This window comes from Hemiscyllium ocellatum, chromosome 14, assembly GCF_020745735.1.
Source record: "Hemiscyllium ocellatum isolate sHemOce1 chromosome 14, sHemOce1.pat.X.cur, whole genome shotgun sequence".
Classification (NCBI taxonomy): domain Eukaryota; kingdom Metazoa; phylum Chordata; class Chondrichthyes; order Orectolobiformes; family Hemiscylliidae; genus Hemiscyllium; species Hemiscyllium ocellatum.
In genome coordinates, this window is record NC_083414.1 from 35,599,403 (window position 1) to 35,623,779 (window position 24,377).

General features: G+C 39.2%; 1 protein-coding gene across 1 annotated transcript in view; it reads right to left on the reverse strand.

The window, feature by feature from the left end:
• Positions 1 to 445: 445 nt before the first annotated feature.
• LOC132822344 (ADP-ribosylation factor 4) overlaps positions 446 to 24,377 on the reverse strand; it is a 28,364-nt gene continuing 4,432 nt past the window's right edge. The window contains exons 2-6 of the mRNA XM_060835608.1: positions 23,796 to 23,876; positions 22,188 to 22,297; positions 8,778 to 8,849; positions 2,621 to 2,746; positions 446 to 1,792 (exon numbers count right to left, since the gene is read on the reverse strand). Of these exons, the coding sequence (XP_060691591.1) occupies positions 1,706 to 1,792; positions 2,621 to 2,746; positions 8,778 to 8,849; positions 22,188 to 22,297; positions 23,796 to 23,876 (476 nt within the window). The 3' untranslated portion in view covers positions 446 to 1,705. The remainder of the gene's footprint in view (positions 1,793 to 2,620; positions 2,747 to 8,777; positions 8,850 to 22,187; positions 22,298 to 23,795; positions 23,877 to 24,377) is intronic.

Here is a 24,377-nt window from a genome sequence, read left to right on the forward strand (position 1 = left end):
ATTCTTACCCAAGTCAAATGGTTGTGTTCCAAGTCTCGTAAGATACCTGCTTTATGAGTGACTTAAATTTATTGTAAAGAATGAGGGATGTTCTGAGTTTACTACACCTTTAGATTTTTTATTATTTCCACTATAAATGACATCTATATTTAGAAACCACAAACTTGTTAGTGCAAATAGACCTTTCTACCAGCAATAGCACTTCATTATCAATTTGTCAGCAAATAATTTTTCAATTGACATATTTTGCTAGTTAATGACTACAAAATATATTTGCATACAAAACAATGCATATTTAAAGTAGCTATTAATTGCTGTTAAAAATTATTGCCCATCCTAACTTTGCTTCGCATTCACCCTCAATCTCCTTACTATGTTTTATTCTCATGATCTCAAGATCGCAAAATGAGAATTTAAGACAAATTTGATTAAATAACAAGCAAAGTATTTCTATAAAGTTTATTTAATTTCATTAGAATGTCAAATGGATTACGTAGACACCTTTCATTATTAGAATTATGATGTTCCCAAATCTTCCAGTTTCATGAAGACTTGCCCATCCGTAGACAAACAATAACTATATTACAATGAATAACAGCATACTGATAGCAAAATGACATGCAACATTTAAAAAAAAAAGGTACAACTTTCAACATACTAGAAAGACAATCTGATCTTATCTATGTGAATAGAAATGCTAACATGAATGCATGCATATTTCAGGACTGCATCCTTTGGTGGGATTGGAAAGTTTACATAGCAATGGGCTGCACACAATCTGTTGCTTGTTTTGAGATAAAGGAAATTTTAGAATTTACAGTTCAGGTGCACAAAATGGGGATGGATGTAGTCCACTGAAACTGGCTGGTTGCCAAGAACAGGTATCTACTAACAAAAAGAAAAAAATTTCATCCTTCTAATAATTTGACATAGTCTTGCACAAAATTAGCCAGTGTACAAACTACTGCAGAAGTCTACAGCACCACAAAAGAGATTGAAGGACTTCTGAAGTGGTTTCAAAATACACCACTGGACTGAATTTCATAGGGAGGAGCTGTTAGTTGCAATCAGCAAGATTTATTTTAAGAAACACAGACATCTGCAAGACTACATAAAGGCAATTTCTGTTCAAATGATGCTTTCTCAATTAGAATCAAGTACTTTTTAACCATTCCTTACCAATCCCTGCTAGGAGCCATATTTAGTAAGAACTGATCCCAATCAAAAAAGAGAAATTTTTTTCAGCAGATTGTGTTGGAATGACCCGAGGTATCACAAAACTCTGAAATGAGACAAGATAAAATCTTTAAAACAACTGTGTTTTGGAATGATCCAAGGTATCAAAACTCAATAAGGGCAACATAATTTAGAAAACAAAGTTGTTTATTTGGGCTCAAATGTATTTGACATTAATTTTTCAGCTATTTTACAAATCAGGATCTATATTGACTTCAAATGGAAAATAAATTGGAAGAAACACACTCACAAAAGAGAATTGTAAATTATTTGTTTAATTTTCCACCAATTTATGAAACCTACCATAAACATCCAAAAAATGTTCAAAATCAAGCTGTGCTGTCTGCCAAAATATCAACTCCAGGAACCACAATATTTGGGAGATGAAAACTAGTTAACAAGCCCAGACCAATATTACCAAATGTGTCCTCGGTTAAATAAAACATCTTGTCATATTGTGGCATCAAGTCTAGGATTTTGATAGTTCACTTGACAACCAGTCAAGGCCTTCACATAAGCCACTTCCTTGTATAGCACATGTAGCCTGAACATGCCACTGTTAAAAAAAATGGAATTAGAGAAGTTAACAAAATTAACTTTATTAAATTCTATACAGAAATACAATTGACTCTGAATTATGGAATTTAAGTATTCAGCTATGGACATTTTCAATTCTAAAAAAGGTTGGTCAAACATCTCAATCCCTAGAGCCAATGATTTTTGCCATATTATATTTCCATGAATACTGGTAGTTCGCCAACACTTTGTTAAATGAATGACCTTTTGTGTGAACAGAAACAAGTATGGTTTACTGCATGATGGGCAACATGACTAGTGCCCACACAGCCTTTAGCATTATTGGACTGAGTTTAAGCAATGGAGTCTTAAGTGACTTTTCTTTGTCTCCAAACTCAGTTCAGTATCCAGCATTCACACCCTCAACTTTGCTCCAGTCAACTGTGTAACTCAAACTAGAGGTCAAACTAAATTTTCATGATGTATTCAAGTCTCCAGGAAGTACCAATGGGAAAATACACACATCCACCTAAGAATTAGGAAGTCGACTGTTCAGAGATTTTGGTACATTGATGGTGAGGTAAAGATTTATTTTAAAGGAAAAAAACACACCTACTAAAAATTCACCCCAGTAAAATTGAAATGGCATGATTTTTCCATATACAAACAACAAGTGACAACATTACTCAGGAATCAAAATTTCAGAATTTCTGGACTGTACAGTCAAGCTTCTCTGAAACAATGTCATTTGAGGAATATTGATATTAAAGAGTATGACAATTTTGCATTAACTTATTTTATTACATGCATACTACCATCGTATTGTCAATGTTAACAATTAAAATTTTGAAGAGTGTAGGTTACTTACAGTTGTGTTAGATAGACTCTTTAGACCTAATTTTTCTGTCATTTCACTAATGGTGAAGGCATTTGGGAGGTCCTGTTTGTTGGCAAACACCAGTACAACTGCACCTTTCAATTCATCTTCTAGAAGCTAGAAGAAAAACAAAATAGTAATATGACTTTACTATTATGGCACATTTGGTTGAAGATTATAATAAAAGGCAAAAAAATTCTCAATCTCCTCAAAAAGGATTTTTGGATTTTCATTCTCACCACTTGCAGTCCCTGATTTGTGAACACCTGAATTACTAATGGTTACACAGAATCAATACAGGGACATTAAAATTAAAGATCAGCCGTGAGATTATTTCCTCATACATTTCATGTCATCCTGCATTTAAATTTATCAAGTGATAATTTTAATATGTAACTATCTTCTGGATTTGCGGTAACATATAGGGTAGTTGGACTTACACAGAAGTGAAATTAGAAGAATTAATCACTACCCTCAATTAATAATGCCATTAAACTACAATCATAACACACGAAGCATTCTACATACCACAGTATTGAAACTCGCATAATGGTTTGTGCAAGCAAACCTAATCACCCATAACACATTCCGTAGACTGGTGAGATCACATTTAATAGATCTTAATTACACTTGCACACAATTGGATTATTGTCAGCAGGCAGTTACCACTTAAAAACTGCATTTCAGAAATCAACTTCAGATTTAAATTTAACTATCATGATAGTGTTCATTGCAATAGCATCCACTACATTTTCCCCTTCATATCTGTTCATATGCACCCCTAAAACAGGAAGAACATTCATAATTAATTCACTACTCAAAAATAAGTCTTCATAACTCAAGCTGATTGTTCCTTTGTTGACAATTAAAAATATTGCAACATTTCTTTAGGCCTTACCATCACCCACCCAATTGCAATCTCCCTCTTTCCCCCAACCCTAGCAAAGAGATGACTGGCACTTCCTGCTCCTCCAATGACTCCTGCATTCTGGCACTTCCTATCTGGTCTCCAATTATAGTTTTCTCCCTTCATTTTTTCTAACAGGCTCATAAGTGAAGCACAAAAAAACCAACCTGTCATTATAGAAGCAGCTCACCATTTCCTTTCAAACCTGATATAGACCTTGCTGGAAGCCCAGATGTACAATTCCAGAAAAGACTATATAGTGAACAGTAGTGACAAAACTGAATAACTGTCATCATTCCTAAACCCAGTGGTTTAACTGCTTTCCTTTGAAGTAACAAGTAGGTTAGACCAGGGAAACCCAGTGGATGTTATTACGACTTCCAGAAGGCCTTTGATAAAGGTGCCTCACGGGAGGCTGCTGAGTAAGGTGAGGGCCTGTGGTGTTCGAGGTGAGCTACTGGCATGGATTGAGGATTGGCTGTCTAACAGAAGGCAGAGGGTTGGGATAAAAGGTTATTTTTCAGAATGGTAGCTAGTGACAAATGGTGTCCCACAGGGTTCAGTTGTTCACTTTACGTATTAATGATCTAGATGAAGGGACTAGCGACATTCTGGCGAACTTCGCCGATGATACGAAGTTAGGTGAACAGGCAGGTAGTTCTGAGGAGCTGGGGAGGCTACAGAAAGATTTAGACAGTTTAGGAGAGTGGTCCAGGAAATGGCTGATGAAATTCAATATGAGCAAACGAAAGACCTTGCACTTTGGAAAAAAGAATGGAAAACAGGCATGGACTATTTTCGAAACGGTAAAAAAATTCATAAAACCAAAGTACAAAGGGATCTGGGAGTGCTAGTTCAGGATTCTCTAAAGGGAGACTTGCAGGTTGAGCCCATGGTTAAGAAAGCAAATTAATGTTGTCACTTATCTCAAGAGGGTTGGAATGTAAAAGCAGTGATGTGCTACGAGACTTTACAAAGCTCTGGTTAGGCCCCATTTAGAATACAGTGTTCAGTTTTGGGGTCCACACCTCAGGAAGGACAGACTGGCTCTGAAGAGTATCCAGGGAGATTCACACTGATGATGCCTGGAATGGTTGGCCTAACATACGATGAATGGCTGAAGATTCTGGGATTGCATTTATGAGAGTTTAGAAGATTGAGGGGATATCTAATAGAAACTTAGATAATTCATGGCTTAGAAAAGGGTGGACGCTGGGAAATTGTTTTCGTCAGGCAGGAATACTAGGACCCATGGGCACAGCCTTCGAATTATAGGTGGACAATTTAGAGTGGAAAACAGGAGACAAGTCTTCAGCCAGAGTGTGGTGGCCAGTGGAAATTATTGCTTTGGAGTGCAGTGGAGGCCAGGACTTTAAATATCTTCGAGGCAGAGATTGATAAATTCTTGAGCTCAAGGAATTAAAGGGGATATGGGGGAAAAGAGTGCAGGTAAGTAGCATTAAAATGCCCATCAGCCATGATTGAATGGTGGAGTGGACTCGATGGGCTGAATGACCTTACTTCCACTCCTATTTCTTATGGTCTCAGCTACTAGTTAATTCACAAGATACCCAAATCCACTGATCTGCTTGGTACTGAATAACCATAGTAACTTAACTTACAGGAGGACTTCATCACACAAATTACAACTAGCCTATCTAATGAGTTAACCAACCACAAAACTTACTTAAAATTTGTCCTTCGTTATTTGCTAGTGTTACTTAGAGGACTTACTAATTTCAGCTGTTGGCTGCTGTATATTTTACTTTGGCACAAAGACATTGCTACTGAAATAGTAACAATAAACACTGGGGGAGACAAAAAAAAAACCAGCAGCCTTGCCAGCTCCTACAAATTGTAGGAGAGAGACCTAGGGGTTCAGGTAAGTAATTGTTTGAAATTTACATCACAGGTACACATGGTGGTTAAGGCAGCATTTAACATTCTTGCCTTCATTGCTCATACATTTTGGGATGGGGCATCTTGTTGAGAGGTTGTACAGAGAGTTGGTGAGGCCTCTTCTGGTCACCCTTTTATAGGAAGGATATTAAACTGGAAAGAGTTCAGAAAAAGATTTACAAGAGTGAATGGAGGGTCTGATTTTAAGGAGAAGCTGGAACATTTTTCACTGGTGCAGAAGTGGCGAGGGGTGACCTCTTAGAGGTTTATAAATATGAGGGTTATAAATGAGGGAGATAGATAAGGTGGTGAACAGCAAAGGTACTTTACCCAAGGTAGGCAAGTTCAAAACTAGGGGGCATATTTTTAAAGTCAAAGGAGAAAGATTTAAAAAAGGACATGAGGGGCAGATTTATTTTTAAAAACAATAACAGAATGGTAGTGTGTGAACGAATTGCTCCAGGAAGTAATGGATGTAGGCACAATGTTTAAAAGACATTTGGATAAGTCCATGAACAGGAAAAGATTAGAGGGATATGGGCCAATTGCAGGCAGGTGGGACTAGTTTGGTTTGGGAAACTGGCCTGCATGGACGAGTTGGACCAAAGGGTCTGTTTCCATGCTGTATGGCTATGACTCTAACTGAAAGTGATGTTTCAGAGTTACAGGGCTTATATTACCCCTACTCCAAAGTCAATGCTTGGCATCAATAGAATTGTCCATTTCTGCAAGCCAGACATAGCCCTCCTTGACAAGTGTTCAAGTTTATGAAGAGAACATCTCTTGATTGCGTATAGTGTGTAATCTGGTTGTTTACTTTTGAAATGTTCACAGTTAAAAGAGGGAAGGGATATTAGTATTGCTCTACTTTCACCAACAGCATTGATAACTCACTACACAACAGAAGTTGTCTCATCTGTTGGTGGCCAGGGATGGAGAAATATGTAGATCATTAACAAATGATTAGAAATAAATTCTTCTCTCCTTCACCCCATAATGCAAGACTCAGTCACAACCATCCCCATATGGCCCTTGGACACAACTAAATGTTGATTTTCTGAGCATATTTACTAAGGCTTAGAGGGATTGTTTTTGTGTTTTGTGGTCCTTGATCTATTTACTAAATGGCTAAAAGAATTTCCTACCAGAGATTAAGTTATACATTGCAGCACACTTCTTGCTCAGTGAGGAGCTCTGTAGGTGGTGAATACCAGTGCATGTGAATAGTGATCAAAGTGTATATTTTATGGTATTCATCTCCCCACTAATACAACAAATGCTGCTATTTCAGGATGTGTTGCACATTGCCCATCATCCTCAATCCTCACGGATACTGGAGAGAGGAAATAGAACTAAGGCTATGCTGAATTGATTATGGAACAAAACGGATAGATATTCTTCCATCCCACTGAATGTCAACAAGATTACTCCACAGTTCACAGGTGGAAGTCCTTAGAAGATCGTGACTGGATGAAAATCCCACAACTATGGAAGGGTATACCTATTAACATTACAGCCATTTAATCAGAAGCAGCTATAGAAGTTTATTTATGCATGTAACAGAGATTTTAAGAAATGTGGCAAAGTACAGGCAAATCACAAAACCACAGAATTATTTTGGTTAACTCAGTTAACTTGAAAACAATGAAAGGGTTATGAAATATTGCAAGATTTTGAGTATTAAAAAGAAACATGATTGTGTATACAATCATGGTGCATCTGTCAAGGGCTCCACTAGGAAGAAAAATGAACCGAAGTGGCTCCATATTAAATCAACAGAGCTGTGAAAAAAATACACACTATCTTAGTTTCAGGTTAGGCAAGAAAATATTTGGACTGAGAATTACTGATATTTGCCAATGCTGTCTCAGCAATAAGTCTATTAAGGGAGATGTAACTATGGACAGCAGAGTTTTAGATTTTGTGGACGATAGTGATATCACTACCTTCTGTGATTACTGCAGATGGGATCTATTCCATACTTGAGTGCAGCACAATGAGTCTGGAAAGGTGAAGAAGCAGCGAAGGTGCAAGGTGATTGCTTTTGGAGAGGTACAAAAGTAAAGCCTTCTGTACATGTGGATCTCCATTAAGGCCAGAATAAGAATGTACGTTGTTGTCTGTCACTGTTTACTACCTTATGAACACGCAATTATCAAGGCAAAAGTACGTTGCAACCCCTCAGACCTTATTGTCTGCAAAAGGAAAACATTGAGAAAATTCAAATTTTATATTTGACTTGAGTCAAAAAAAAAGTCACTTCAAAATATCAATGAACGTTTGCAAATTCCAAATGTGTTACATTTTAACACATTTGCCAAAGGTTGAAAGTGAATACCACTGGTCTCATAGCACCAGGGATCCACATTTGATTCAAGCTTTGGGTAACTATCTGCGTGGGTTTCTCCATAAGCTCTGGTTTCTTCCCACATTCCAAAGATGTGCAATTTAGGTGCACAGGCTATACTAAATTGCCCTGCGGTATCTAGTGATGTACAGGCTAGGTGGATTAGTCATGGTAAATGCCATGTTATTTGGCAGGGGGTGGGGGGGGGTGGTTAGGGTGAGACCTAGATCTCAGTGGAATGCTCTGCAGGGGGTCAGTGTAGACTTGATGGTCCAAAGGACCTCTCTTCACATTGGAGGGATTTTAGATATATGTATTCTGTTTTTGAAAAATAATTTTATATTCATTGATGTAAAAATACATTTTGCATGTTGGAAATTTAAAAAACTTTTATTGGGAAAACTCATCAGGTCTGGCAAGAGTTAGCATTTTGAGTCTGATATGACTCTTCAGAACTCAGTTTTGAAGTATCCTATTGGACTCAAATGTTAACTCTCAGATACTACTAAACTGCTGAGTTTCTCCAGCATGGTCAGGGTTTTTCAAAATTCCAGCATCCACAGTATTTTGCCTTTATTAAAAACTGTTACGGGACAGTTTATACATTTTTAAAGACTACCAAACTTTCTGTACATTTTAATATAATTGTTTAAAAAAAGTTGGGATTTTATTCCCACGTTTAGAGGTTTGCCTTTTAGCCTTGGTTTCATTTGAAATTTAAATCAAAATAGGGTTTTACCTATACATAACCACTTCAGAGGGGGCAGCAGTTGCATTGCGTGACTGTTTTAGTGGTTTTAGATATCCAGAACTTTCAATGAAATTAGTGAAAAAAAATTTTGAAGAATGGATCAACTCCTACAAATTCCTATCAATGCAACTAGAACTAGTACTGCATGTCTATCTAAACAACCAAACTCAGGTGTATGTGAAAGGAACATTGCTCACAACATCCGTAAACAAGATATCAAATTCAAATCTTCACAATTACATACCATTTTGTTCAGCTCTTCTGATGCTTCTTGAATTCTCTCTCGGTCATTGCTATCTACCACAAAAATAAGACCCTGAAATAACATAAGGGAAACATTTTACAGTTTACAAAATTTACTTTGCCAAAGCAGAGAACACAAAAATTGCACATGAACACTGTACATAAGATGAATTTTACTCTTCTACAAAAATAACCTTTAAAATGATATGAAAAAGGCCCTCAATATTTTCCAACTGTGTAATACTACTAATTCAATGTATTGTCCTATTACAGTTCACTACCTCACTATGTTTGCTACACCTCTAAAAAGGTGAGGGGAGAGGAATAAAAAGGAGATAGAAGAAACAGAAGTAGTAATTGCAAAGGTAGGAGCTTCACTGAATAGTTCAAGTTTTGCTCCAAAGACCCTTCCCCATTTGTGAGGTTTTACTCACCAGCAACTGAAATATGGCTTGATGTACACATTATTCAGTAGCAATCAAAAACTTTGATCACTGTAATTAGTACATTATACAAAGAACAAAGAAAATTTACAACCCAGGAACATGCCCTTCAGCCCTCCAATCCTGAGCCGATCCAAATCCATTGTCTAAACCTTTCAGCCCAATTCTTAAAAGGATCTGTATCCCTCTGCTTGCCATCTACTCGTGCATCTGTTCAGATGCACCTTTAATGAATCTGCCATGCCTGCCTGCAATACCTCTCGTGGCAACTCGTTCAGGCACCTACCACCCTCTTGTGTAAAGTACTTTCCGCGTGTATCTCCCTTAAACTTTTCACTTCTTACCATGACCGCGTGACCTCTCGTTATTGAACCCCTCACCCTGGGAAAAAGCTCATCTCTGTCCACCCTGATCTATACCTTTCATGATTTTGTAGACCTCAATCAGGTTCCCCCCTCAATCTCCTTTCTCTAATGAAAGCAATCCTAACCTACTCAACCTCTCTTCATAGCTAGCATTTTCCATACAAGGCAACATCCTCATAAACCCTCTTTGCACCCTCTCCAAAGCATCCACATCTTTTTGGTAATGTGGTGACTAGAACTGTACACTGTATTCTTGTACAATTTTAGCATGACCTGCCAGCACTTCTACTCAAATACCTTGTCCGATGAAGGCATGCAGTCTTCTTGACCACTCTATCCACCTGTGCAACCACCTTCAGGGTGCAATAGACCAGAACTCCCAGATCTCACTGATCAACTTTTCCCTAGGCTCATCTGTTTACAGTATAGCTTGCTCTAGAATTAGACTCCCCAAAATGCATCACTTCACATTTGCCTGGATTGAACTCCACCTGCCACTTTTCCACCCAACTCTCCAGTTTATCTGTGTTCTTTGACAGTCCCTTATGCTTTCTGCAATCTTCATACCATCTGCAAACTTACTGATCAGACCAACAATACCCTCTTCCAGATCAGTTATGTATATCACAAACAAGTGGCCCCACCACTGATCCTTGTGGAACATGACTGGTCACTTTTCTCCATTTCGAGAAACTCCCTTAACCACTACTGTTTCCTGTTGCTCAACTGGTTCTTTATCCACCTAGCTAGAACACCATGCATACCATGTGACTTCACTTTCTCCATTAGTTTACCATGGGGAACCTTATATACATGACTTTCGTAAGGCATTTTGACAATAGCCACAGCCCTTCCTTCATCTATCAAGATGGTCACTTCCTCAAAGAACTCAACTTGGTAAGGCATAATCTCCTTTGCACAAAACCATGTTGCCTATCATTGATAAGCCCATTCTTTTCTAACTATAAGCACCTTCTCCAGCAACTTTCCCACCACTGATGTCAGGCTCACTAGTCTGTAGTTACCTGGAATATCACAATTAGCCACCTTGTACAGGGGGAACAACATTAGCAACTCTAGTCCTCCAGCACTTCACTTGTGTTTAAGGATGCTACAAAGATATCTGCCCCAGCTATTTCCTCTCTTGCCTCCCTCAGCAGCCTGGGATAGATCCCATCCAATCCACAGGATTTGTCCACATTAATATCCTTTAGCCTACCCCAACACATCTTTTCTATTTATGGCAACGTGATCCAGAGTAAACAAACTTCTAATCTCTAACCTCAACATTCATCATGTCCCTTGCATCAGTGAACTCTGATGCAAAGTAATCAAGAATCTCACCAATTTTTTCAGGTTCAACCCACAACCTTCCTTCTTTATCCTTTAGTGGACCAACCTTTTTTCTTGTTATCCTCTTACATATGAATAAAAGACCTTGGGATTCTCCTTAATTCTGTTCACTAAAGTGATCTCATGACCCCTTTTAGCCTGCTTGATTCTCATTTAAGTTTGGTCCTACTCTCCCAATATTCCTCCATGGCACGTTCTGTGGAGGTCCAGCTGCCTGCACCTTATGTACACTCCCCTTTTCTTCTTGGCTAATTGTATTATTTCTCCCGCTATCCACGGTTCACTAATCTTGCCTTTCCTATTCCTTGTTTTCAAAAGGGACATGTCCATCTTTAAAAGCCTCCCACATATCAAATGTGGACTTCCATTCAAACTGCTGCTCCCTATTCACATTTCCCAGCTCCTACCAAATTTTGATATAACTGGCCTCAGCCCAGTTTAGTACTCTTCCCTTAGGACTGCTCTCATCTTTGTCTACGAGTATTCTAAACCTTACAGAATTGTGTTCACTATTCCCAAAGAAATCCCCCACTGCAACTTCTACCACCTGGCCTGGCTCATTCCCCAACACCAGGTCCAATAAGGTCCTTCTCATCAGACTACTGATATACTGCCCTCGAAAACTTCCCTGGATGCTCCTTACAAATTCTGCCTGATCCAGACCTCTGTATTAGACTAGTTTTCCTAATCTGAAATAGTTGGTGAAATAAGTAATCAAAATATGAATTTGTTAATCAGAATATCATACACATTTATAGCAAATAAAAGACGACAATAAAACAGCTTGTTTAATTAGGAAGCTTGCCTCATTTTGCAGCAAACTTAATTCCCACTTCAGATTCAATGGTCGTGCTCTAGGGATAAGATCAAGCCCAAGATAAACCACAGACCAATTCAAGTATTTGTAATGATGCATAATGTTCCATGACAACACTAAAATGATCTGATGGTAATAGAGCACTGAACTGGTCAGCTTGGCGGGGGGGGGGGGGTTTGGGAGCATAGCTTTTAATAATCTCCTGCTCGAGGTGCCTTCCCCTTCTGGGATAGCAGTTTCTCAAAATCAAGTTATTCATCTATTTCCCCAAACAGAAGGAATCAAAACAAGTTTTTCATGACCAAATACACAAAAGAACAGTGTTGAAGATATCAGACTGGTCTCCTAGTTTGCCAATCTCCAGCTAACTCTTCTGTAATTGGCTGGATTGAATAGACTGATACCTACAACAACAAGCATCATGACATGCTCCTCAAAGAGAAATGACTGGCTCTGCAGTTCGGTGGTTGCATTGTTTTCAGGTTTTCCTCTAATTTCTTAGACACATCTAAACAATTCTGGTTAAATCCATAGACCCCAAAAACACAAGTGATGAAACAATCTTACGTAAAAAGAAAAACAGCTTAGAAGATAAACGTTGCACAGTCCTGACTTGTGTTTTGTTACTGGCTATTCATTGATCAAAACTGGTTACTGTAATTAATACTCGACACATGGATTATGTTCAGTTGTTCTGTCTCAAAGACAAAATACTGGCATACAATATACAGAGGAACCGCTTTTACTGGCATTTGATTATCTGAATTTGAGATTATCCGAACAAGATTGCAAGGGCCCAATGCTTGGCTAAACTGTGTTATCAGGCTTTCGATTATCTGAAAATACTCCCCAGCCAGGTCACTCAGATAATCGAGATTCCTCTGTATTCCTATCAAACTGAATAATTTTCAGAATGTAATTAGAGAACTATCACCCCAACTGACAGTCATTATGCGACTACTATATACTTCACATTGCTAAAAATCAAAAGCTAAAACCTTAGGAGATGAAACACCTTTCAGATTTCTAAGAATATGAGGTTAAGAAAAACATAGGGAACTACTTAGAGGATCATAACTATTTGTATTTAAAACATGCCCTGAGAATGACATTTTTACAAATTTGCAAATACAAGGTAACAAACAGTACTTTGTCTCAGCTTTTGGGATCAGAGGATCTCCAAGTTCAGTAGAAAAATTTTATCCAGAGGATAGGAAGTGCTATGAAAAGAATGAATATTAAAATATAAAACATTTTAAAACAGTAGATAGCTATTAACTAACAGAACATACAGAGTTTAAGTCAGCACATATCCAGGAGTTTCTCGGAGATGATTTTCAAAATCACAGAAATTCTACAAAAGTCAAAGCATTGGACACACCAATTCTGTGCAACAATAAACTACAACATACATAATCCTAATGGAGAGGTTAGTTTATTGAATATGCAGTCACATCAGAAACATCTCTCTCCATGTAAGTTGCATTTTATCAAGCGCAGTGTTTAAGCTCAACTTTGTAATTATTTTTATGAAGGGTCGCCAACCAAATTTGAAGAGCACTTAGGTTCAAAAAGAGACCATAAATGACTAGCCTAAGAAAGGATGGTAACATTTCCAGAGCTGTTATACAGACAAATTTAGATCATTGAGATGAGCATTTCCTCATTTTTATTTCTATAACTGAATAGCTGAACCATCAACTGAGGAAAAAAAATTAGGCAGAACTAAAACATTTCATTTCAAATAATTCAGCAGTTTATCAAAATCAAAACAGAATAGCCTTTATTGTAAATTTCTTCCCATGTGACACCACTACGCTGATATTCTGCATCTCTTGGGCACAAGTTTTGAAGACAAGTAAAATTATTCCACAAGTTCCATTATTTTCTGCACAATTCACTGCAAGTTTCAAGTGCTCACCAAGTTACGAAATATTAATTTGCATACATCAGTTGCATATTTGGTTTGATACCCTTTCAGGATAAAATGCACACATTTCAAATTCATCACAGCACCATTGCATCAAATGTTGGGAAAAGATAAGAACTAGCATAAATCAGAATGCAATAACAACATACACGACTTTCAAATCAGAACGCTGAATTGGTGGTTGAGTTTTAAGAGGAAGTTCTGATTTTTCACCAAGAGAAAGATTTAAAATCCTCAGAACTGCGGGAAGATACCTTGGGTAAATAAGTACAGTTTTAGACCTCAATTTACAGTCCTGAAAATCACATGAAGCGGACCCCCATTATTTGGAATACATATGTGCAACGAAACTCATGTTTGGGTTGTGTTCTCAGAACAAACAACAACTGGATATAAGGTTAATGTAAAACCTAAAAAAGGTCATGAAAATATGCAAAAAAAAGTACTTCAATATTTTTACCTCCTACACATTTTACTTATTGGATGAAGATCCAATGAATATATATAGGCCAAAAGAATACATCTTACAGATATGAAAATTTGTCTTTTACAGAACCACATTAAAACAGTCTTCAGACAAGCCCCACATATCCTGTGGTGGTAGAAGATTCTGAAGCCACTCATATACACTGCAACCAGCTCTGGTCTCCACAAAAACGCGCTCTCTTTCACTCACACATCTCTTCTCCCCACTTACTCAGTAATTATTCTTCTTCCTCCCCTTAACTCATTGCTTTCCCCACCCCACTGCAACCCAATGTTCTGCCTCTCCATTTGTCCTTCCCGCTTATGCAACCTTCCACTAAATCATCCCCCCTTCCTTTTCCACCCATTTACCCCCAATCCACCACAACTGGATGTCTCCACCTTGCCTGGACTCCACTCACCACTTGAAGCTTCAACTCCCCTCAAAATCAGTGGCTGGCGCACTTCTGAAGTAGAGTCAATTCTCTGGGAGAGGAGCTCAGACCTTAGAGGCACAGATCCAAAACGCCAGCAAATAGGTGGAGGTAGAAGTTGACTGATTTTTCATTTATATGAAAAATTGCAATTCATCCTTTACATAAGAGTGCCTGTTTGTACATTTAGAGATATTTGATCATGCTGAGAGGTGTCTATTGCCACTATTAACCTAAAAAGTTCAAATAAAGACAAGTTGATCCAAGAATGGAAATTGCCAAAGTTGGAGAAACAGATAAGGAAAGACTGCAGTTTGGTCAGAAGTAGTTCACAAAGCAATTGATTGCAGAAATACTCAGTTCATGTCCATGAAATTTGTAAAGAGTACCACAGATTGGAGGAGCAGCAAGGTTAGAGTCAGATCCCAACTCTAGATTGGTGCAAAGTGGAGTCATTGAGATCATTTCCATTAACAATCATCTCATGGATTCTGCTAACATATAGTGGAGGTCTCCAACAAATTAAATATGAGCGGCAGCATTCCCAGGCCTGCTGCAGGTTCACTCCTGGCATAGACACCTTCCTCATTTATTTTCTGCTTCTTTACCTTTGCCTCCCAGAGGATATCAAAAAGTCAGTGCAGCTGAAAGCAACACTGCTACTGAAAGACCAGCCAAAATAACAACTTCCTAACCTCCAAACATAGTTGCACTCCCTCCAATAATAAAAAAAAATCACCTCTGAAGGAGCAGCAAGATCCAAAGGGAGAAAACCTGTTGGACATGAAGCATGCAAGCTTGGGAGGGTCAAAGTTTGTGACTGGGTGAGAATATCTATTTCTCTTGTACCCGCTGGTCCGCCAATCACAAGTCTGCAGTCCGTTCCTGCTCTCACTGACGAGAGAGCTAGGACTTTTTAAAAAAATTTTAAAAAGGCCGCTTTCAGCTCAAATGTCAGAACATAAAATTGAAATGGTAGATTCTCAAGAATACCAACATTGAAAATCCAAACAGCAAAAAATTTGTCACCCTTTAATGTCTTCTCAGTCTAATTTCACAGATGGAACGAGACAAATATCTGTTGATACTGTTGATATCTGTTGACAAGATACTGTTAGATGATCCTTTCCTTATACTATCATCACTTAAGGGAACAGAGAGGATGCTGACTATTGCAGTAGCAATCTATAAACAATGGCAATTTGCATAAATTTAGCACCTTGAAAGTAGGAAAATGTTAATTGAATTTATGGAAAAGAAATCTTTAGCAAGATTAGGAACCTGAAAAATTTATGGCATAGAAGGCATCCATTTTTACCAATGTGTTTGTGCCAGTTGACAAGAGTGATCCAGCCCAATTTCACTTTTCCAGACCTTTAGATTATTGCACATCCACCTGTTTTTGTTTGAAGGGAGAGATTTTTGTCACTGCCATCTTCACAGGGCAATGGATTTCCAACTCCCACCACCCTCTGGAAATTTTCATAACTTCTCTAAAATCCTTGTCAATTATTTAAAATCTTTTCTCTACTATTATTGACCTCCTTATCCAGGTCCTTTGTATCCATTCTCTCCAAGTCCTTCATAACTTTGTATACTTTAACTGTTCTGCCCCCTCCATTTCAAAAATCTCCTTGTTCATAAACTTTCCACATTGCCAGAATTCTCCACAGCTTTTAACATCCTCATAAATCTGATCGCTTCTCCAGTGGGATCACATTTCTTATAATGCAATGACTACACTGGAAGCAGTACTTTAGCATCAGCATTAATGTTTTATAATGCGACAAGATCATATTCAATACTTCAGCTAATAATGGACATAAGTCTACCTTAGGATTTCTCAACTACCTTGTTAACCTGTTCTGCTTCTTTCAGGGATCAACAGACAAACATTTCAAGTTTCTTTTATTCCTATTAATTTCTCAGTATCCTACAAGTCATAACTCCCTTGCTCCATTTGCCATTCTCAGGTTATAATATCCAAAGTTTTTTTTCCAAAAACAGGGTGGCTCTCACTACCGCGCTTTCAGTCAGAGAGTCTGAAATTGGAAAAGTTCAGTTTTGTTTCCACCCTTCTCTGGTTCATCTGACTATTCTAGTCATCGATTTCTGTTTCCATTTTTGGAATAGCTTGTCCACCAATATCCATTACTCAGTCTTCAGTTCTCAAGAAGTTCTACTGGAATCGAAACATTAAATGGTGCTCACTCTAGATGTTGCCAAATCTGTTGAGTTTCTCCAACAACCTGCATTTATAGTCTACCATATTCAGTGCTCACCATGCTTTACATTGGCAAGACCAAATGCAGACTGCGTGAGTGCTTTACAGAATACTCCAGCTCAGTCATAGGTTCCCATGCTAATGTTTTCATCCTCTGCCTGCCAACACATTCCAATCGAAGCTTGAAAGCTGAAGGAACAATACCTAATTTTCCACTTAGGTACAGCTAAGACTAGATACTGAGTTCCACAACTTCAAAGTAGGACAACTTTCCTTATGTACTTCCATTCTCTCCTGGTCACATCTTGTACATCTTTGAGGACCCACTTTCTCTTTTTCACACTGTCATTACATCTTTTGCTGTCCTTTACCACAGTTATCATTCCCTTTGTCTTTTGCTCTGGGCACCCTCAAAATCATTTCACTCCATCCCCCCCAGGCAACCATATAATTCCACAATTTTCAGCTCCTTTCAGTTCCAAAGAAATGATACTGGAATCAAAATGTTGACTCGGTTTCTTACTTCATAAACGCTGCCAGGATTCCTGAGTTTTGCCAGTACTTTTCAGCTTTACTCTCATTCTTCTCGGAATTATGATGCGATTAGGCAAGATTTAGGAAGCATAGGATGGGGAAGGAAGAAATGTGGAGCTTATTCAAGAAAAAGCTCCTGAGTGTCCTAGATAAGTATGTACCTGTCAGACAGAGAGGAAGCTGTAGAACGCGGGAGCTGTGGTTTACAAAGTGGAATCTCTGGTCAAGAGGAAGGCAGCTTATGTTAAGACGATATGTGAAGGCTCAGGTAGGATGCTTGAAGGCTACAAGGTAGCCAGGAAAGACCTAAAGAGAGCTCAGAAGTGCAAGGAGGAGACATGAGAAGTTATTGACGGATAGGATCAGGGTTAACTCTAAAGCTTTCTATAGGTATTTAAAGAATAAAGAATGATGAGACTAAGATTAGGGCCAATCAAGGATAGTAGTGGGAAGTTGTGTGTGGAGTCAGAGGAGATAGGGAAAGCACTAAATGAATATTTTTTCGACAGTATTCACTCTAGAAAACGACAATGTTGCCGAGGAGAATACTGAGATACAGGCTACTAGACTAGGTGGGATTGAGGTTCACAAGGAAGAGGTATTAGAAATCCTGCAGAGTGTGAAAATAGATACGGAGAGTCAGCACAGTTTTGTGAAGGGTAGATCATGCCTCACAAAACTTAGAGTTCTTGGAGAAGGTGACCAAACAGGTAGAGGAGTGTAAACCAGTTGGTGTGGTGTATATGGATTTCAGCAAGGCGGTCAATAAGGTTCCCCACAGTAGGCTATTGTACAAAATGCAGAGGAATGGGATTGTGGGAGATATAGAAGTTTGGATCAGTAATTGGCTTGCTGAAAGAAGACAAAGGGTGGTGGTTGATGGGAAATGTTCATCCTGGAGTCCAGTTACTAGTGGTGTACCGCAAGGGTCAGTGTTGGGTCCACTGCTGTTCGTCATTTTTATAAACGACCTGATTGAGGGCGTAGAAGGGTGGGTTAGTAAATTTGCAGACAACACTAAGGTCGGTGGAGTTGGGAATAGTGACAAAGGATATTGTAGGTTACAGAGAGATACAGGTAAGCTGCAGAGCTGGGCTGAGGTGGCAAATGGAGTTTAATGCAGACAAGTGCGAGGTGATTCACTTTGGTTGGAGTAACCGGAATGCAAAGTACTAGATGAATAGTAAGATTCTCGGTAGTGTAGATGAGCAGAGATCTGTGTCCAGGTACACAGATCCTTGAAAGTTGCAACCCAGGTTGACAGGGATGTTAAGGCGGCATACAGTGTTTTATCTTTTATTAATAGGGGGATAGAGTTCTGGAACCATGAAGTTATGCTGTAGCTGTACAAAACTCTGGTGCGGCTGCAATTGGAGTATTGTGTACAGTTCTGGTCACCGCATTATAAGGAGGATGTGGAAGCTTTAGAAAGGGCGCAGAGGAGATTTAGTAGGATGTTGCCTGGTATGGAGGGAAGGTCTTACGAGGAAAGGCTGAGGGACTTGAGGCTGTTTTCGCTAGAGAGAAGAAGGTTGAGAGGTGACTTAGAGACATAAGAATATCAGAGGGTTAGATAAGGTGGACAAAGACAGCCTTTTTCCAAGTATGGTGATGAGCATGAGAGGGCATAGCTTTAAATTGAGGGGTGATAGATATAGGACAGATATCAGAGGTAGTTTTTTTACTCAGAGTAGTAAGGGTATGGAATGCTTTGCCTGCAACGGTAGTAGATTCGCCAAGTTTAAGTGCATTGAAGTCGTCATTGGACAAGCATATAGACGTACATGGAATAGTGTAGGTTAGATGGGCTTCAGATTGGTATGACTGGTTGGTGCAACAGAGGGCCGAAGGGCCTGTACTGCGCTGTAACTTTCTATGTTCTACTGAATTCAGTTTGCCATACATCTACTTGCCTGAGTAATGCAATCTTGCTACACTTGTCCCTTGTTATCAATCTCACAAATATTTGCACCAAACGTCTCAATCATGCCCACTACATTCAAGTCTCAATTCAAGAATCCATAGATTCATAAGTGTGTAAACAGGCCATTCAGTGCAATGAGACCACATCAACCCTCCAAAGAGCATCCTACAGACCCATCCATACCCTATCCCTGTAACCTTGCATTTCCTATGGCTAATGTTCACTTAGTGTCACTGACTACATATTTTTTTCAACAATGTAGTTCCCTACTTCTAATTCTGATGCACCCATCATTAACTTCCCGTACCTTGCGGATAGTTTTCTTTCCTTTCACAATCAATTAGCATGAGATGAAAGGTAAAGTTTAAACTCAGCAATGCAAATATACTGATGGCAAACCCACATTCATTGGTTAAAAATCTAAGAGGTCAGAATACAAGGTCAAACTGATGGTGGACAAAAGCATATAAACATGCAGTTTTCTGAATCAGATTCATGTCAATGTTACCAAAAAGATGATAATAGTGGTATAATTCTCTAATTCTGAAGCACTGTCCAGTACATTCCAAGATAATAAGAGTTCATGGTTAGGACTTCAAAACTGCCAGAGCTTTCTAAATTTTATAAAAATGCTGTTAAGGAAAGAAACTGTTACACCTTCAACAGGATTGACAGCAACACCCAGAGGGAATCCTCCAAGGCTGGAAAAACAATAATCTGCCCTTGGTGCTCAGGATCAAAAAGAACAATTCCATTCACTTCCTGTCGACGGCACTGAAACCCAGATAATGATTCATGATCAAGTTTGCTTGCCCTTCATGGAGGGCAGATATTCGACCAGGACTATAGACCTCTGGTGGTGCGAGGGCAGTGAGGGAGGGGGTCTGAGAACCCTGCACCTCCTCAGTCACTGAGCACCACTCTCTCACATTCGCCTTATCTCTATAACCTCCTCCAGTCCTTATACTCCCTCCCTGCCATCTCTAACCTCGTCTAGCCCCTACAGCCCTCCCTCTCTCAGTAGCCCCTATATCCCACTATCACTGGAAACTCTAGTCCCTACAAACCCCATCTCTGACCACCTCCAACCCCTACACCCCTGTCTATTTCTCTTGCCGTTTCAGCCAGAGTCTGATCTTCTCTCCTGTCTGTTCCAAGAGGTGGTCTTGTCTCGGAATGCAGTTACTACATGAAGATCGGCTCTGACAGATCGTAACCTCTACAAATCTGACTACACTCAGCAGGTATCTGGCCGCAATGCTGCAGGCCTCAGGTTTTCCCGTCTGTGATGAAGGTTGGCCTCACTAGACCTCAGGCTTTCCAGCCTATTGCAGAAGTTGGCATTCCTAGGCCTCAGACTGCAGGGTCTGTTGCTAAGATTCATGCTCCTAAGCTTTAGGCTCCTGGACTTGTAACAAAGGTTGGCCTCTCTAGGCCTCAGGGTTTCCAGCCTGTTGCCAAGTTTGGCATTCCTAGGCCTCAGGCTCCCAGGCCTATTGCTGAGGTGCGCATTTCCAGGCCTCTGCCTCTGGGGCCTGTTTGCAAGTTCATGTTTCCAGGCCTCAGGCACCCAGGCCTATTGCTAAGGTTGGCACCCCAAGGACTTGAGCTCTTGGGCTTGATGCAAAGGTTCACATTTCTAAGCTTCAGGTTCTCTGGCCTGTTCTGCAGATTCAGAGTCCTTGGTTGCTGCAGTCAACATTGCAGCCCAAAAAAAAAACTTTTCCCAATACACCTTGCCACTGTGGCTCTAACTGTTCCTCTTTTCCAGCCACCACCTCCTCCAAAATGACCTCTCAATTCCTGCTTCTAGCTCACCATGGTCTCCCAATGCAGCTGTGCCTAATATTTCTACCCACTGCTGCCTGGGGCAGAGTACTGCAATTCCAACAAACACACTGCTTGAGGTACATGGGGCTTTATTACAAACACAGCTAGTCACATATCCTAGAATGAGCTACAGGGGCCTGTTCCTAAAGAGGACATGGGACTTGGTCGGGACTTTGAGGCCAATTGCTGAGGATAAGCTGGGAGTTGGACATTGTTTTGGGTTTGCTGAGATGGAGGGGGAAATTGACAGGATACTGGGCTCAAGCTAAGCATAAGATAGGACTTGGCTATGGAATGGAGCCTGCTGCTCCAGATAAGACGGGGTTGGGGCCTAGAGTCAAGGATGAAGTCAGCCAGTTATAGGAAGGACATTATTAAGCTGAACAGAGTTCTGAAGAGATTTACCAGGATGTTGCTAGGTATGAAAGATTTGAATTGTAAAAAAACAGGTTGGAACCTTTCTCCAATGGAGCATAGGAAGTTGAAAGGCAACCTTACGGAAGTTTTATAAAATAAAGAGGGGTATAGATAGAATTAATGGTAGCTGTCTTTTCCCTGGGATGGAGGAATTTCCAAACGAGGGAGCACATTTTTAAAGGTGAAAGGAGAAAGATTTAAAAAGACACAGGGCAATTTTTATTTTTGTACAGAGGATGGTTTGCGTTTCGAATGAGCTTCCTGTAGAAGTTGTGGATGTGAGTACAATTACAAATGTTTAAAAGACATTTGAATAAATGCATGAATAGGAAAGGTTTGGAGGGGTATGGGCTGGGGCAGGCAGGCAGACAGCACTAGTTTAGTTTGGGATTGTTTGGCATGGACTGGTTGGACCGAAGGGTGCTGTAAGACTAAGCTGTAATTTCAAAATTGGAATGTCACAGAATGTAGTTAAATCAAATTGAAGACAAATAAAGAATTTTTATAGCATAATGAACAAGCTAAAATGGATTTAGCAGTCATTTGACATTCTCACAAAAGATGTTTCAACAAGAAATTTCTGAATGGATGTACAACAGGGTACAATATGCTTCAGATTAACAAGTTAAAAAGGTAACTCATTTGTGTTCTAATCGATTAGAATATCAAAAATACCTGGGTATTCTGGAAATAGTGCCTCCACAAGGGTCTGATTTTATCTTGGCCACCAACATCCCACACAGTGAAACACACATTCTTATATTCCACTGTTTCAACATTGAATCCTATTTTTAAAAAAAAGCAAAATTATAGACTGATAAGTGTTTGATCAGCTTGCAGCATTACTGCAAAATGCCTAGTTTCAACATAAAATCAGATACACTTCGTTATATTTTATAAAACTGACTAGAGAACTTGTTCTATAGAAGTGACATTTTACTTTAAAATAAGCTTGTTTCTACCTTACTGAAAACAATCAGATTTGCTATGAGTAGTGTCACCATTCCTACACCCAGAAGATTAAATTTAACTTCAATATCATTTTAAGTTAGCATCTAGTCATTTTTCAACACAATTGACCCGCTTCACATAGATCTGACACACAGTTGGCTAAAATTTGAACAGGTGAAAAAGGTTTAAAATAAAAAAAATAGCACACAGGAGCTCCAAAACTGATATTTGGTTTTGGATGTACTCCATCTCTCATTTCCGGTCTGTTATTTTACCTCCCATTAAATTATCTTTAAGAACCAAATGGCTAAGTTGAATTTATCTGAAATTGTAACTTATATCAAGTGTGTGCACGTCCATGCATATCCATTAGTGTGATTTGCTAAGTAAAAACACACACATTGCACTCCTTTGACATTAAAAAGATTTTCCATCAACCTATTCCCAAAATGTTCAGCTGTTTAGTCCATTTTTTTTATTCCAAACTTAAACTGTTGAATCAATGACACTGCTGTTCAACACATTCCTGACATCAGCATACTACATGGACTTACATATGCCAGATGTCAATACACTGACTAGACATCCAAATCCATCAAACATTAATATGACTTCCTAGGGCCCATATATTCAAGAGCTGAAGGTCAGGATTTCCTTGCTTACTGCCAAATTGAAGTGCTTCACTCAAGTTCTATTGGGGTTGCTGCAATCACCAAAAATGGGGGAAAAAAAAAGATCAGGGCTCCTATTCAACGGCCATTAATAGAAATACAGGGTGGGGGCAAGGAGAGACTTGTTCAGGGTCATGGCCAAACAATTCAACAACATCTTAACCAGATTTTCATATTAACTGCCATTAGTACTTGAAGTAGAATGCGGCCTGCCCTTTTGTTCCAACCAGAGATCTTAAGAAAAAGATCAACTTGGAAAAAGAAATTAAGGGTGCTAAAGTGTGGTGATATGTCAAATAAAACTAATAAACTGTCACAAGTCTGATATTTGACTGAATAGTTTGTTGGTAGTCAGGTGCAACAAATAGCCAACATGATTTTGGACGGCACAGTGGTTAGCACTGCTGCCTCACAGCGCCAGAGACCTGAGTTCAATTCCCGACTCAGGCAACTGACTGTGCAAACTGCACACAGTCTCCCTGTGTCTGTGTGGGTTTCCTCCCACAGTCCAAAAAATGTGCAGGTTATGTGAATTGGCCATGCTAAATCGCCCGTAGTGTTAGGGGTAGGGGTATGGGTGGGTTGCGCTTCGGTGGGTCAGTGTGGTCTTGTTGTGCCGAAGGGCCTGTTTCCACACTAAGTAATCTAATTTCTTACTTACCAATAGTTGGAATAGTTGTAACAACTTCTCCTAGCTTCAGTTTGTACAAGATTGTTGTTTTACCAGCAGCATCCAAACCAACTAGTTAAAAAGAAGTGAAAAGTAAAGTTAATTATACTCATTTTAAAAAGCATAATAAACAATGGATATGTTCACATATTTATCTTGAAAATTCCATGCTGAATTCTTAAATAAAAAGATAGCATTATTTTCCGCCACAGCCTTTTAGAGTTTAGTCTATAATGTCATACAGAAGTGAAAACTGGAATAAATGAGAGATTTTTAAAGAGCAAGGGAATCCTCACTATAACCCAGAACAGACAAGTTGCCCATTTACCTTTCCAGACCTTTTCTGTCTGGTGTTCTGATGCAGGAGACATTTCAGCAATAAGAGTCTGCACCAGCAAAACATACAGGCAGTATTAGAATGGACTGCTGCAGAAATATGCCATTTAAAATAAAAACAGCAAAAGCTACCACATTGCAGCTAATAAGTACAGTTTAAAAACATAAAAGCCACTTTTGCAGCCACATAGATAAATGAGTGTTGTGGGGTGATAGGAATGGGTGGTGGTGGTGGTG